The 16,376-nt window shown below is 32.3% G+C and overlaps 1 protein-coding gene across 1 annotated transcript; it reads left to right on the forward strand.

Moving 5' to 3' along the window:
• Positions 1-4,136: 4,136 nt before the first annotated feature.
• Positions 4,137-14,552, forward strand: LOC110650351 (probable protein phosphatase 2C 80). Its single transcript, XM_058150149.1, has 4 exons — positions 4,137-4,824; positions 5,108-5,414; positions 13,121-13,270; positions 14,026-14,552. The coding sequence occupies exons 1-4, from the start codon at positions 4,343-4,345 to the stop codon at positions 14,320-14,322; spliced, it is 1,236 nt and encodes a 411-aa protein (XP_058006132.1). The 5' UTR covers positions 4,137-4,342; the 3' UTR covers positions 14,323-14,552.
• The last annotated feature ends 1,824 nt before the right edge of the window (positions 14,553-16,376 follow it).

Here is a 16,376-nt window from a genome sequence, read left to right on the forward strand (position 1 = left end):
AAATTAAAAAACGATATTTATTTTAGCTTCTTATTAATTTTTTTATACCTACTCACTTATACTTTGTAAAAAGAAAAATAAATAAATAAATGCTCATTTATAAAATGGGAAAAGTCTTTCACAATAAATTTCTTATATTATAAGACATGTGAATTTATTTTATATTTATTAATATATTATTAATTATTATAAATTTATTAGATATAAGATTTTTTGATAAAGTAGAAAATTATAATTTTTTAATTTTGCTCTTGGCAGTAATTTAAGAAATAAGAGCAAATGAATTTCAATTATGAAATTATAGCAAACATAAATGATATAATTCAATTGATTTTTGCATTTTAATTTGTGTCATATTAAATAGTAAAATTTATTTAAAATAAATTTTAATTAAAATTCAATTGAATTGCCAAATTTTTATATGATGGAATTAAACCAAACACTATTTAGATCAATGGTCTCACTAAGGGAATGGAATTCCCAAATAGTCTCACTAAAGGAATGCTCACATGGACATGGCTAATGGCTTTAGCTGCATTAACCATCACAGAAGGCCCAATTTCTGAAATCAATCTTTTGCCACAAAAGTAATAAATTACCTCAGCTTACCTTAACTGTTCATGAACTCCAAGAGTCCCACTTGTTGTTTAGAGCAAACTTGCGGGAGAGGGAGCCCATGACCCTCCAAACCCAATTCTGACCAAACATACTGTAGTGGCTCACATCGCGTCTCCCAAATGGTGACTCAATGACCTACCACATCTTAACACATCATCTTTGGGGCTTTTCATGGTGCAGTTTAATTGGTCATTTCTTAATCGTCAAGATTGACCAAGCAAAATCTCCCCTCCCCAACTTGGATTTTGTCACCACTCGCCTGAAACTCTAAGCTCACCACGGAATCCCCAAAATACCCTTGCTAAACTGGAAACTTAATAATAAATAATTAAACTAAAATTTCAATTTTTTATGCAACTCTTACTAATTTTCTAACTTAACCTCTCAAACAATAATAAATCAAAACTCGTTAATAAATTTTCAAAATTTTAATATATTAGCAATTCAATTTCTATTATCTATCAATTGAACCAATAATGTTCTCATCACTATATTGTTAGGTTGTAAAATTTGTTGACAAAAACAATAAAATTGAGCACTAATATCTTGATTAATTGAAAATTTTAAAATTATTTATAAAAATATCCAATAAATTATATAAATTCCAATCAGAAAACTATAATAATGTAATTTGATTTTGGTACAATTAAGATCAATATTTATTAGGTCAAAATTTAGTCCCTCATATATTCTATTCTTTCTCCCTTAAAAAAAGTTAGGTCAAATGAAAGAATCATACTGAATTACACTTAATTTATAGTTTCAATTAAATTCTAATTATTTGCTAAAATTAACTCAAAATCATACTAAATTTATATTAAAATTGAATTGAAAAATCAAATTTATGTATATATTTTATATAATTTTTAAATATATTATATACTTTTAATATAATTATACATGTTTTTATACAATTAAAACTGTAACATATATAGATATAATATAATTAGTATGTTATATTATACCTTATAATTGTAGAGTATATAACATAATATCGTGTTTTATTCTTCTACCTTTTTTAATCATTTAATTGTAAATATATTAAATTATTTTATAATTCTTAATTATAAATACATTAATTTAATATAATATGATAGGCTTAATAAGTAATTATGTATATAGCTAAAGACCATATAATAAAAAAGGGAAAAAATTTAAATTATGCGATATATTGTATATTATTAATTAACTTTTAAATGATAATTCTTATATAATTTTTCATCATAATAGTTATATAAAATTATATTAAAATTAAAATTAAAATTCGAATTGAAATAAATTGAAATATTAAAAATAAATTGAGTTAAAATTAAAATATAAATATTGAAAAATAAAATTAAAATTATATCAAAATTTTAATTTCAGTTTCCAGATTGACTTGGAATGGAAATTTTACCAAACAAAAATAGCAGAGCATTTATTATCAGGTGATTTGTGTTAGGACTATAACTTATAAGACCTAACTCTCATTCAGATTGATAGAAGAAATTAGAAAAAAGAGAAGAAGATTGGAAGAGAGAAGGGAGAAGAGGAGAAGACTGAGAAGAAGAGCAAAGAAAAGGGAAGAATTTGAGAGAGAGTGAGAGGATAAGCGAGGGAGAGAGAGAGTACATAAGAGAGGGAAAATACTTTGGCATTAATTATTTGGATGTATTTGCATATAATTATTATTTGGCATTATTATTGGAACTCCAAAATTATTTTTAGCAAAGAAAAGACCATTTTAAATGTTAAAAAAATTATTTAGAAAAAATGGTTTTATTAATATTAAAAAAATTCTTATAATTAAAATTTATTAAATTTAATTTTAAATTATTTTTAATACTTCCTAATTAATATATTTAAAAAAGTATTTTTTCTAATAATACTTACGCAGAACCATTATAAGAGAAGCTTGGAGGTTAGCAAGCAACAAACATATAGCATTCAATTACTTTTATTATAACATTAAGCATATATTATTATTATTATTATGAAGTAAGTAATGAAATAAATATTTATATTTATATTATTTGTAAAAAAAATTGTAATAATTAATAATCATATAAAAATATTTTTTAGATCTAATTTTGAAAATATTTATCGATATTTTTAAAGTATATATTATTTTTTCATTTATAATAAATATAATATAAATCTTATAAAAATATGAAATCTTAAATTAAGTAAAATGAATCAAATAAATTCATGTAAATTATTTACAATTAAAATTTAATTGAGATGATAATTGGATATTTATTTCTTAATTAAATACAGGAATCAAGATTTTCCGCTTAGTTTTAAGATTATTTTATTATAAGATTATTTTATTATAACTTTTTTTTTTCTTAACGGAGTTGATTATAATCTTATCCTTTTCAAAACGTGGAATGTTTGTGAATGTTCTGCCGTTGCTTCTTATTTTTAGTGTCATTATTTAAAAAAAAAAAAATCTTTATTTTATTATTAAAAATAAATATTTTGTTTTAAAATTTACATGATATATATTAAAAATTTTCAACGTGCTAGCTTTTTTTTTTTCTTTTAATTAGTGGAATTTTCTAAATTAGAAGAAATGCTTATATCCCTTCAAAATTTTGTTTAAGTAGTTTATTTTATTAATTTAATTTTTAATTTTTTGTTTATTTTAATTTTAAACTACTTAAGTGTTCATTTATAAATTCAAATTATTTTTTTATTGTCATTTTAAAAGTTTTTGATTTATTTAATTATTTAATTATTAAATGTACATTAATTATTATTATTATCTTTTCATGTAATTTTTAAATAATTTTATTTTATAATAAAGTAAGTATATTAATGAAATATTATACTTTTATCTCATTATGTGAAGTAATAATAACAATAAATTATTAATTTATTTTCATAATCTTTTTATAATTATTATTTTTTATTGACATTATTATTCTTTTATAATAATAATAATAATAATAATAATAATATAAAAAATATTTTTAAAAAATAATATCTATAGAACTTTTCATAATATATATTTAAAGTTATTAGTCTATTAAATATGTAAATTTGCTCCACTCTTAAAATTATCTTTTATAATTATAATCTACATTTAAATATTTTATTATTAAATTATATTTTATTCAATTTATTATAATAAGTAAAACTATACTATATACACATAACTAATATAGAATATAGTGAATAATTAAAATTTTTTTTAATTGAATCGATTAATTAATCTTAATAATTATTAATAATAATAGCTTTGTTTTTAAGATATAATATAATATATAAATATAATATTTTATCTTATTATGAAATATAATATAATCAATTTTTATGTAAATTTTTTAATTTACCTACTGTATTATATAATAAATATAAAAAAAATAACAGTCTTCACATTTTCATAGCTTGTTCTCATCTAATTTACATTTGAGTTATCCCTCCATTTCCATATGTGATGGCCTTTGACTCCAGTTCAGCAATCCTTAGCTCAGCTAAATTCCTAACATTTTGACCGTTAAAAAATAAAAATTAAGGGACTATAGCGTCAAAGAACAAAATAAGGTGCAAGCATCTAAGCATAGTTCTTTTGGCTTCTACTCGAGCAGGACACCGGAGGGATAAGCTTTTATTACGAAAATTTTATTACCCATTTGAAAAATCCCTAATTCCCATTTCCCTTTCAGGTTCCTGATGAGAATTATCGGTTTCGATAGGGGAGTGATTGAAGAAGCAGCTTTCTTTGGTTTAAGGGGCTAAGATGCCATCTGGGTTCCTCGTGAAGCTGAATTTTGGATTTACGACGGCTATAATTGCTAGAAATTCAGCTTCTTTATTATCCAATAACCCTGCTCGATTTTCAGTAAAGCGTTCTCTTGGTGCATATTCTATGGCTGCCTCTAGTTCTAAGCCTGTGTTTGGTGATGTTCATATTGATGATATTATTACCACTTGTGGAAATGTATTGGAATTTTCGAAACCTAGCGGTGTTTATTTCGCGGATAGAAGTCGAGCCACTTGCCTAAAAGCGAGCATGAGAATGAGAAATGGGGAGCTGCCTAATAGTCGTCTGATTTGTGGGTACTCTTCGTTTGATGCGAGTAATTTTGTTCTTGGACCATTTTCGAAAAACTTCCATACCATGCCTTCTTCGCAATTCTCTGCTGGGGCTGCTCGTGATGTGTCATTTGATGGGAATTCTCGTGAGGAACAGCTGGGAAACTCCACTGTGGTATCTGGCCAGTACGTGTTCTCATCTTCTTTATGTTTCGGTTATCTTCTATTTCTGGTGATTTACTTTAGAGTTCTGATTTCATTTGCTAGCGGAAATGGCCCTTACATTTTTCCCTCCTTTTTATTTTTGTTTAGATCAATTTGAAAGATCTGTACAAAATTTCTTCTTGTATGCTTCATTGTGGAATGGGTTTCCTTGCATTGAGCTGGAGATTTTAAAATGGGTTTTAACAAGCAAGCAATATTTAGTAATTAAGTTGCTTGGTATTGAGTGAACTGTTCTTGGTGACAGAACCTTGAAGCTACTCTCAGGATCATGTTACTTGCCACATCCTGATAAGGAAGAAACACGTGGGGAAGATGCTCACTTTATATGTGCAGATCAACAAGCCATTGGTGTGGCAGATGGAGTAGGCGGCTGGGCAGATGTAGGAATTAATGCAGGAGAATATGCAAGGGAGCTTATGTCTAATTCGGTAAGTGCAATTCAAGAGGAGCCCGTGGGTTCAGTAGACCCAGCCAAGGTGCTAGAGAAGGCACACTCGAGCACAAAGGCTAAGGGTTCGTCAACAGCCTGCATCATTGCCCTTACAAATGAGGTTTGTTTTTTTTTTTTTTTCTTTTGACTGGCCTGTAAACTGTAATACTTAGCTTTATTCCTTGACACTACTATTGACAGAATGTTTTGGCTTTATGAGCATACATAATATTTAAAACACAATCTAATGTGCTATGCTAGAAGCATACACAGTTTTGGTGTAATATAGGTGTTTCTGTTGTCATTCTGTGGTAGAGTCAGTTGGTCCATGCCATTTGATATGTGGATTCTGTCTGCTTCATATTTCCAACCATGAATCTTCCAGAAATTGTGGAGCCTTTTTCTCAAATACCATAGAATCTTCAACTGCTTCAATAATGGTTAAGGTTATTAAATATTAATTTACTCTTAGTATTGCAAATCTGATTCTGAACTATGATAATCGTAATTTGTGACAGAAAACAATTGCTGAATTTGATGTGTCGGATAAAAGTAGATTTCTTTTCTTCTTACTTGATCATCTTATACAATGCCTTTACACCCCCATCTTTTCAATTGCGGTTGGACAGGATATTTATATTGAATGATTGACTCTAGATAAAGTTATTTGTTCCCAGTAAAATACTGTAAGCTAGGGTTATTAGCATAGTATGAAGCTCAAGAAACACTCTCACACAACACACAATGTGTTTGAGCGAATAATTTTGTTGTAATTTTAATAATTAAATCTCAAAAATTGAAAATACATAGAATATTAGGGGCGATTTATTTTGATCTCCTAAGCCTAATAGGAAAATTAATATGCTATTTAAGAATTTTAGATAAACAAAAATACAAGAGGAAATCTAGATAAAATAGGAAACAACTAATCCTAGTTGAAATAGGAAAACTGGTAGAGTAAGGAACAATGCCCACAACAATAATAATAAATGGAACAAGAAATAAGTTAAGAAGGCAGGGAGCATGAGCTTGATAGTATTAGCAACTTCCCCAAGCCTAAAGCTGGACAAGACAAACAGAAGAAATCAAAGACATGCTCTCCTCAAGCTGCTCTGCCCTTATTATAGCTTCTCCTCCACTTCTTCACGCGAGTTTGTTATAACTGAATTCACCACCTTAGCACTTGCTTTATCTCTTTTGATTCTTCTGGAATAAACTTTCCAAGCAGGCCATTAAGACCCTGCTACTGCTGCGTATCATATTGGCTCCTAAAAGATGAGCCTTGTCACCGAAGTTGTAATGAGCCCTGGCACCGGATGGCCATAATTTGAGATAAAACGCTTGTAGTAGCTTGTCAAACCAAGAAATCCTCATATTGCTCTTAGAGTTTTGGGAATGGGCTAGTGTAATACGGCAGGGATTTTAGCAGGTCCATTTTAACACCAGTTTGAGAAATCACATGACTGAGATAGTCAATGGATGTCCTGCCTAAGGCACATTTCTTTGCATTCGTAAAGAAATGTTGTTGAAGAATTTGGAGTGCCAATTCTAGATGTTGCAAATGATCCACCTAAGTTTTTCTATAGATCAAGATATTGTTAAAGAATACGAGAATGAATTTGCGGAGAAAGGGCTTGAACATGTTGTTCATGGTGGATTGAAATGTTACTGGCGTGTTCATCAAGCCAAATGGCATAACGACAAACTCATAGTGGCGTAAATGGGTGTGAAATGTAGTCTTGTGGATGTTTGGATTTGTTACTCGGATATGATGGTACTTGGACTTCAAGCTGATTTTGGAAAAGAAACTAGCGCCATGTAACTCATTCTAGAGCTCTTGAATGACAGGAATTGGGTACTTATTTGGAATTGTAGCCTTATTTAATACATTGTAATCAACACAAAAAGGCCAACTCCCATCCTTTTTTTTTTTCACAAGAACCACTGGACTCGCTAAAGGACTATTGCTTGGGTGAATGACACTTGTAGCTAGCATCTCAGCAACTAGTTTTTCTATTTCATTCTTCTGGCTATAACCATAGTGATAAGGTCTGGTGTTGACAGGGTGAGTGTTGGGTTGTGGTGGAATGGCTTGGTTCTAAGGTTGTGAAGGTGGTAGAGAGTTTGGGTCTGAGAAAACAAAGGCATATAAAACAAAGGCATATTTTTGAAGAAGTGCCTATAATTGAGAGTGTTGGGTGTCATTGACATTGGAGTGTGGCAAAGGTGATGCTGGGGAGGCTGTGTATTCTAACAAGACAGCGCGAAATTTGACCTTGGAAGTTTTGAGGGTAATTGCTGTCTTTTGTTGTGAAGGGCGACTAGTGAGGGTGATGGTGGAATTGAGATGCTGGATAGACATGGAAAGGGTTTGCCAATTGATCGTTATATCGTCCAAATTTGCCAGTCGTGACTCGTGAAACACCCAAAACCACATCAATACTTGCAAGAGGAAACACGCAACACTTTGGAAAAATAGTTAGTGGACCCAAATCAATTTCCAAATTTTTGTAACAAGCCAAAGAAAGAGTCAGATAGCTGTCACTCAATTTCACATTAAAAGGCTTTGTAGAAAGGCAGGTAAATTAAGAACAGATACCAAATGAGGGGAAATAAAACAGTAGTTGGCTCTATTATCAACCATGAAAATAATTTGATGATTGTGTACAGTACCAAGTAGCTTCAATGTTTATGGGTCAGCAATACCGCCTACTAAGTAAAAAGGCAGCATCAATTGACTAAAATGAGCATCAAGGATGCGTGTGAGTAGGGGGGAGATTGGAGGTTTTCTTTTGAGGTGGTTTCAGAGTGTCTACTGGGTCTTCATCTTCAGCAGCAATGAGGGCTCTAAGGGTCTTTGAGAGATATTCATGGAGGGGAAAATAAGGTCATTTGCATCGGAAACACAGGCCTTTGGATTTGGATTTGAGATCCTAGTTTTCTTGATGAGAGTAATGGCGGATGTTGCGTGGTTTGGTGTTCGTGGGTGGTGGTATGCAAGGTGTTGAATGTGTGGCTGGTAGTGTTTTTGGAGAAAGCAGGTGTGGTGGAGAGGTGTCGACGGGAGAGATGAGTGGAGGCTTAGGTATAATGGGCTAGGCTAAATTATAAGGAGGCTTTTGTTGTAGTCTGGGTAAGTTGAAGGAGAAGGGGTATAACGGCTTGACTTAGTTGTGGAACCCTTTGAGCCCTGTAGAGGAGATGGGTATTTCAAGATACATGAGAACAAGCAGTCCCTTTCAACTTCTCTCGTTAGATTCATGGTGCCCGAGACAAAGCCGGATTTTTGGCTTAAGACCATTCAAGAAGTTTTTAAGTTAGTGCATTTCGGAGAGAGATGGAATTTGGGAGGCACAAGCCACAAATTGATATGTAATTGTCCATAGTATCTGTTTGTTGTACAAAAGCTGGTCATTCAAAAGGATTAACCATGTAATTCGGATTGTAGCGAGCTAGTTACTCATTTGAGAGTTGGGTTCAAGTTAGACCAGGTTGATGTTTCCGACGACAATGCAACCAGTGGAGTGTGCCATCCTTCATGCAGACGAGAGCTAGAGGAATTTTAAGGTCCGGTTGAGTGGAGTGAATTTCAAAATATTGCTTGGCATGAGTGAGCCAGCCAATCACATTATTGCCATCAAAAGTTGGGAGCTCCACTTTTTTGATAGCCAGTGAAGAATCATCGATGTTGACAGGAGGAGGGACTGGAGTAGCAATGGGTGTGTTTGGTGGATTCAGCGAGGCAAAGGAAGTAGTGGAGAAAGGTTCGCCTTCGGCCATAATGATTTTACCTTTGGCAATAGTAGAAAGTAATTCTTCAAAAGAAGTGAGTTTGGCTTGTGTGCTCTTGTTTTCGAGATGAAGTTTCATGACTCCATCATCAACTAGAGCAAGGTTCCTCTCACTGTTTCAACTTGTAATTCCATCTGTGTATTTGTCATCAGGGTCAGACCAAATTGGTAGAGTAAGGAACCACAACCATAACAAGAACAGTAAATAGAACAAGAAATTAGTGAAGAACGCAGAGAGTTTAAGCTTGATTGTATTAACAAATTAAGAAGTTTAAAACAAGATACAAGCAAAACAAAATAGTAACAAGTTCCCAACGGCAGCTGTAGTTGCTCACAGGGACAAATTGCCCCCCAAACCTAAAGCTGGACAAGAAAAACAAAAGAAATCAAAGATATGCTCTCCTCATGCTGCTTTGCCCTTATTATACCTTCTCCTCTTTTTCATGCAGCTTTGTTGTAACTGAATTCACCACCTCCACATTTGCTTATCTCTTTTGATTCTTCTGGAATAAACATTCCATTTGCTCTTTGGACCTTGCTGCTGCGTATCATAAACTAAATTAAAACCTAATTAGAATAGGAAAATAAGCCAAGTCCTAAATAGAACGGGAAACAATATAGAAATCCTAATTAGAATAAGAAAATATCTAAACCATAGTTATTAAAGGCTCAAGGCGCACTAAGGCGCTAAGGTGTCTTGGAGCCTAGGAGTAAGGCGCAGTTGAGCGAGGCAAGGTGCAAAAAAAAAAAAAAAAAATTAAAATTAAAGAAATTAAAGACATTTTAACACACTTCAAGTAACATAATGCTAAACATTAAAAGAGAGAGAGAGAGAGAGAGAGAGAGAGAGAGAGATAAGGAAATTAATAATTTATAATAGTATAAACTCTATTTACCTAATAGCAATTAGCAAGTAGCAATATGCAAACCAATTTATAATACCATAATCCCAATTATAATAACAAAAACTAATAATTTATGATAATATAAATTCAATTATTATATTTCTAATCTCTAATAATTTATAATAAGTTTCGCTAATAAAACCTAATAGCAATTACCATCACACAACAAGATAAATACAATTTAATTCAATTATAAACCTAAAAGTAATAACAAATTTAACCCATAAAGCTAATAAAAAATTTAGAGTAATAACATGTTAACATACTTTCACAATAAAGAATAGACAAATCAGAAATTTAGAGAAGGAAAAAAAAAAAAAAAAGAAAACAGCATATGAGAAGACAGAGACATGGCTGAACGGAAGAAAAAAAGGAAGAGAGCAGCTATGGACGAAACACAGAGAGAGAGAGAGAGAGAGCGAGAGAGAGAGAGAGAGAGAGAGAGAGCAATAAAAAAGGGAGATATCACTTGCTGGACGAAACACAGAGGAAGAGAGAGAGCCCAGAAGATGAGTAGAAGAAAGAAGAAGAAAAAACAAAGAAAAATATGTACTTATCTGAAGCTGGAGGTCAAGGCCAGTAGCTTATTCTTCTTCTCCTTCTTCTTCTTCTTCTTCCTCTTCTCTTTCTTTGGTGGCTGGTGATAGGTTTTAAGTCAAAGAAACCCTATTTTTTCTTTTAAATGTGCTTGGACTCTATCGGGAGTGCCTAGGGGCGCTGCGCACCTAGCCACGCCTCGCTGCGCCTGGGTGATGTCCTGCGCCTCTTTCTCCTTCAGGCGCCACCACTTGCGCCCCCTTGATTCCTGCCTCTTAGGAGGCGCGCCTTTGATAATAGTGATCTAAACTAAGATTTTAGCTGTTGCATTGTCCAAAATTTGAAGTCTAGCACCATGTCATACACCTCTACTTGAAAAAAACTCGTTATCGAGTTAGAATTCTTCCATATCAATCTGTCCCACTTGGACTAAACTTGTTTGGGACTTTAAAATGTTGAAGAATTATGAACTTTGTTAAGGGAGCGCAGCCACCTTGATTGATGTTGATAATGGGGAACCAAGCCAGATTGGATTGAACAACTTCCTATTCTCAATTGTATCCATAAAAACTCTTGAATAAATAAAATCAAAGGAAACAATAGAAGGTAAAGAGTTAGAGATCTTCATTCTTTCATCATTTCCTTGACTTGTTTTTCTCCAATGTCCAATATTGTCTCTATGGATTGTTTTCCTTAAACTTCCATCGAAATCTCAATGGCATGATATTCTTTGTTTTCTAGGACACATTCCTTAAGCTCTTCATTTCTAACCATTGCAAAAGGAAATATGATCAAAGCTTCTAGTTTTGATCTTTTGACATTAGTCTCCCCGACTTGAAATTGAGTTTTGGATTCAAGTTACTCTTCACTTTCTTCCATTTCCACTAATAGATGCATAGGTTGGGTGTCCTTGCATTCGGCTGCAAATTCAAATGGAACTTCATTTTTGGTTGAAAAACCTGCTTAACCTTCCAATACATGCCTCTTTGCCTGTAGTTGTCATTTCGTTGATGCCTATTGAATCTGATTGGTTCATAGTCATCGTCCTCCTCCGAATCTTCGTTATAGACATTTTGTCATTGCATAAGAATTGATCGATACGCACCTCTTCTTCTATATCTTTCATTACACGGATGTCTATAGAACCTGTTTGGCTCATAGTTATTTTCCTCTTCCGAGTCTTCTCATAGATATTGCCTACATATAGAAAAAGGTCTGTTGATAGGAACACTACAGGCTACATTTACCCTTGGCCTTCTACCGATCCTTGTTTGTTTTAGTTCCCAAAGCATCAAGGCGATTTGCAATTTCTTCGAAGCGTCTCGATATGCTCGATTCTGAGAACCATTTGTTGCTTTAGACGTCGTTTCTATCATTGCTATGTTTTGTCCTTATTGTAAAGAGCTCTAGCTCCCTGATCATCATTGCGAGAACAAATGTAATCGTCACCTCCATCAAGATAAGTCATTTCTATTGGGGCAGGTTCTCCACTCTAATACCAGCTAACGCAACGTGAAGCTCAAGATACACACTCACACAACACACAATGTGTTTGAGAGAATAACTTTGTTGTAATTTTAATAATTAAATCTCAAAACTGAAAATACATTGAACATATGGGGTGATTATGTAGAGTTTTGATCTCCTAAACTTAATAGGAAAATTAATACACTATTTAGGAATTTTAGATAAACAAAAATACAATGAAAATCTAGATAAAAGAGGAAAATAACTAATCCTAGTTGAAATTTGACAACTAAATCAAAACCTAATTAGAATAGGAAAATAAACTAAGTCCTAAATAGAATCAGAAATCCTAATTAGAATAGGAAGATATCTAAACTAAGATTTAAGTTGTTGCATCATCCAAAATAGGAAGTCTAGCACTGCGTTAGTTATGAATTTATCTTGTTTTGTGGATCAGAATCAATAAGAAATGTCTCTCTGTTAGCCAGATATGTAAATTTGTTCATGTTTGTATTTGAGGTGCTTCTTGAATTATTTGCTTATTAGGGTGCATTTGTTTTGAGGGTAATGGGGGGTTAAAAGTTACTCTTGTAATGTATTACCCTTCATTAACCATGTTTAGTATGCCAAGGTTAACTTTTAACCCAGTTAACTATTCCCCTCACCTACACTCAAAGTTTCCAATGGCCTGCAGCAGGAAGTTTCTTAAATAGGTATTACTGTTGTAACTATTATAAATAAATATTATTATTTTAATAAATATATTATTATAAATGATTATCACAAAATATTTTTGTTATGTTAAAGAAAATATTTTTTAATATTATTAACAATTATTATTATAATAAAAAATATTTTTATTAATAGTACAAATTTAATTTATACCTATCATTCACATAGGCATATCAAACACATTTAATTATACAGGTTTAATTGTTATTCTTCTTTCATGGGTAATGCCAAACATGTTTAACAATATTAATTTTTGCATCTGTAACAATTACACAATTAACTGTTATTCTTGTAACTGTTAACCTCCCTTCCATTTGCCCCATACCAAATGCTCTCTTAACATAACAAAAGAAATTTACTCGAGACTGTTTTATTTGGGCTTTTTCTTGTATCAGGGAATACATGCTGTTAATCTAGGAGACAGTGGATTTATGGTAGTCAGAGATGGATGCACTGTATTCCAATCCCCGGTGCAGCAGCATGGCTTCAATTTTACATACCAACTAGAGAGTGGCAGCAGTGGTGATCTACCCAGCTCTGGCCAGGTCAGTTAATTGATTTTACACTAAATTGATGTGTAAATTGTTTGACATGTATTATCATGCTTTTCATATGTTGGCCATCTGTTTCTGTTTTTGTAATTGAAGCAAATCTTGTGTTCCTTCTGGCAGTGTGGATTTTTATCTAAATTAACCTCAAACTTTGATAATGTGATGCCAGACTTGGCCAAGGGCCAGTTCGGAACCGGAAGCTAATCGAAACGGGTCAAAACTGGCATTGAGCTGTACTGGTTGGTTTGGTTCTGGACCAAACTGGAATTTTTTTTTCTTTTTTAACAAAAAAATTGGAAAAAAAAAATTCAACTGTTAAATTTGATCAAAACTAGAACCAAAGCAGGGGAACCTGGAGGGCCAGTTTCAGGCCCCCTAAACATTGAACCGGAACTACCAGCTCAGGCCTGGAACTGGCCTTGTCCAGGTCTCTGTGATGCCATATTACAACTGTTTATAGCTGCTGAACTGAAAATTGAAGTTACCCTGTTTCTTGACTATGTCTCTCTAATGAGCTGCCATCAAATGTTAGAGCAGAGTTGGGTTCTCCATCTGGCTCCCATTCTGGAAATCTAGAGATACTCATAGGTCACTTGAGTTTGTTACAACTGAGTCTATGCCTTCTTTTTTTCAAAAAATTGGAATGCTTAAGGAATGTTTTCCTTTTTGATAGCTTAATTAAACGTGTGCAGTTTGAGATAACAACCAACTCCCTGATTTGAGCATCCTTTTGGTATCAATTACCCCAGGTTTTCACATTTCCTGTTTCTCCGGGTGATGTAATAATTGCTGGAACAGACGGATTATTTGACAACTTGTATAACAATGAGGTTACTGCTGTTGTTGTTCATGCGGTAAGAGCTGGGTTAGGGCCTCAAGTAACAGCCCAGAAGATTGCAGCTTTGGCACGTCAACGGGCACAAGATAGGAACCGACAAACACCTTTTTCTTCTGCTGCTCAAGATGCTGGATTCCGCTACTATGGTGGCAAACTTGATGATATCACTGTTGTTGTGTCATACATAGCAATCTCTAACAAAGTGTGATCAGGTCTTGGCTGCAACCAATTTCTTGTGCCTTAATGCATGCACTCTTTGAATGGCTGGAAAAGCCCTGTAGCTGTCCTTGTGCCTAGAAACCTAGCATAGCAAGCCATTTATTAATGCTTACGTGTATCTTTGATCACTCTTTTTTAATTGATGAAACACTGAATCTTTGATCACTCAATTTTTTATTATTGAAGCTGTGTGCCCCTTTTCCCCGCCTTCTTACCTAATTAATGTTTTATGGTTCTAACTTGATGAAAATGCCTTTGTAAATTGTTGAGTGAAGCCGTTGTATAAAGACAATCGCGTAAAAGAAAGGTGGCCTTTTCTGTCTTCCCTCTAAGGTATGCGGTTACAGTTTGATTTGGCATCGGTCTAAGAGTCGAAATCAAATATAAATTTCAATACGGTTGTTTGATTTTTCATTATTTTGGTTTTGGTTTAATATGATTTGATTCAGTTCTTGATTCTTGAAATAATTTTATATAATTATGATTTAGTATTTAAGTTTTAAAATGGAATATTAATATATAATATATTATGTAATATATCTTTTAGCTAATTTTAAATTATAAAATCTTTAACAAAAAGGTACCTATCACGACTTGGTTAAGGATCGTAATCGGCGTTAAGGAATGGTTTAACTTAAGGTTGTCGGAACTATAATAAATCTAAGATTGTATACTTTGACCTTTTAAGGGACCACATAACAACTTTAAACTTTTCTTGAAGTCTAAGGGAGGTTTTTTCCTCCCTAAGGCTCAAACTCATTAGAAAGAATTTAAAACTTTAAGTAATGTATTATGCGAAAATTTCTTTTTCTATTTATATCTTTTATTATCTTTATTAGTATACTAAACTTTATTTATACAAAATTAAGTTTTTTCAGTAGACTTTAAATGACTACTATAAATCACAACTTCCTTTGAATAGTTTATATCCGTTATGGCTATTCATAATTTTCATACCTTACTTTGAAAATGTTTCTCTTAAGGGACTTCTTTTTCTTAGTCAAAGCATTTTAACTTGAACTGCTCCTATTAATCACATTATTTTTACCATTTTGTGAACATTCACTCTAGCCTTAGTATGAAAATACTTAAGAGGGTCATTAATTACCCTAATAGACTTTTATTAAATTTCTTAATTTAGTGTGACTAATAGGACATTACTTTATTCTTTCTTCATTTCATAATTTATGTGACATTGTTTAGTTAATTGTGGAGAGGATATAACTTTTTGGTCTTATTCTTTTAACATTTCTCACTTTCCTATTTATAATTATTTCTTTTAGCGGACTCCACATTCCCTTCTTCTTAAACTACATTTTATGCTACTAGAGTTTATTATGCTCTCCCATTTCAATATAAAGGAAACCATTAACTACAATATATCTAAACAAACTATTGGCAAGGGCATTTTATTTCATCATACATTAGATATACATGTCCACATCATAGACATAACATACAACCCTAAAACATCAAATACATTCAACATACATGATACCAAGACATGACATAAATGCATATTTCTATGCTATTAATACATTGGTACAGAGGCTTCTTCGGACTTTCGCTTAAAACATGATATGTGCCATGTACCATGGGCCTCATAGGAACCTCACTTGGATTTTTGGATCCATAACATATGTTACATGATACCATATACTATCTAGGATTCAGTGGGTCATCCATAATCTACCTCACATCATAAACATATATGCAATTATATCAAGTATGGTTTTAATGCATTATACTCTAATATCAATGAATTTCATGATGCATGATTATGCTTAAAGTAGAAATTAAAGTAATTAAAAAGAATTTCAAATTAATTTAAGCAGTTTATAATTATCTCTAGTAGAATTTATTCATTTACTCTTACCTCCTAGATCTGGCAAGTAGACTTGATTTCATGTGTGCTTCCTAGGATGTTCTGACATCAAACCAACTCAGGGCTCGACATCCTTAAACCTTGATCACCAACTCTGATCAAGTGATGAAATAACAAACACATCAATTCTATATCCTAGACTCCTTAAAACCTACAAT

This window comes from Hevea brasiliensis, chromosome 7 (genome assembly GCF_030052815.1).
Source record: "Hevea brasiliensis isolate MT/VB/25A 57/8 chromosome 7, ASM3005281v1, whole genome shotgun sequence".
NCBI lineage: Eukaryota > Viridiplantae > Streptophyta > Magnoliopsida > Malpighiales > Euphorbiaceae > Hevea > Hevea brasiliensis.

What these genes read in the sequence shown, in the direction of transcription:
- LOC110650351 (XM_058150149.1), top strand. Translation starts at nt 4,343, where the DNA reads ATGCCATCTGGGTTCCTCGTGAAGCTGAATTTTGGATTTACGACGGCT. An exon ending in TCCACTGTGGTATCTGGCCA is followed by an intron (nt 4,825 to 5,107) that starts GTACGTGTTCTC and finishes TCTTGGTGACAG; the next exon opens with AACCTTGAAGCTACTCTCAG. An exon ending in TCATTGCCCTTACAAATGAG is followed by an intron (nt 5,415 to 13,120) that starts GTTTGTTTTTTT and finishes TTCTTGTATCAG; the next exon opens with GGAATACATGCTGTTAATCT.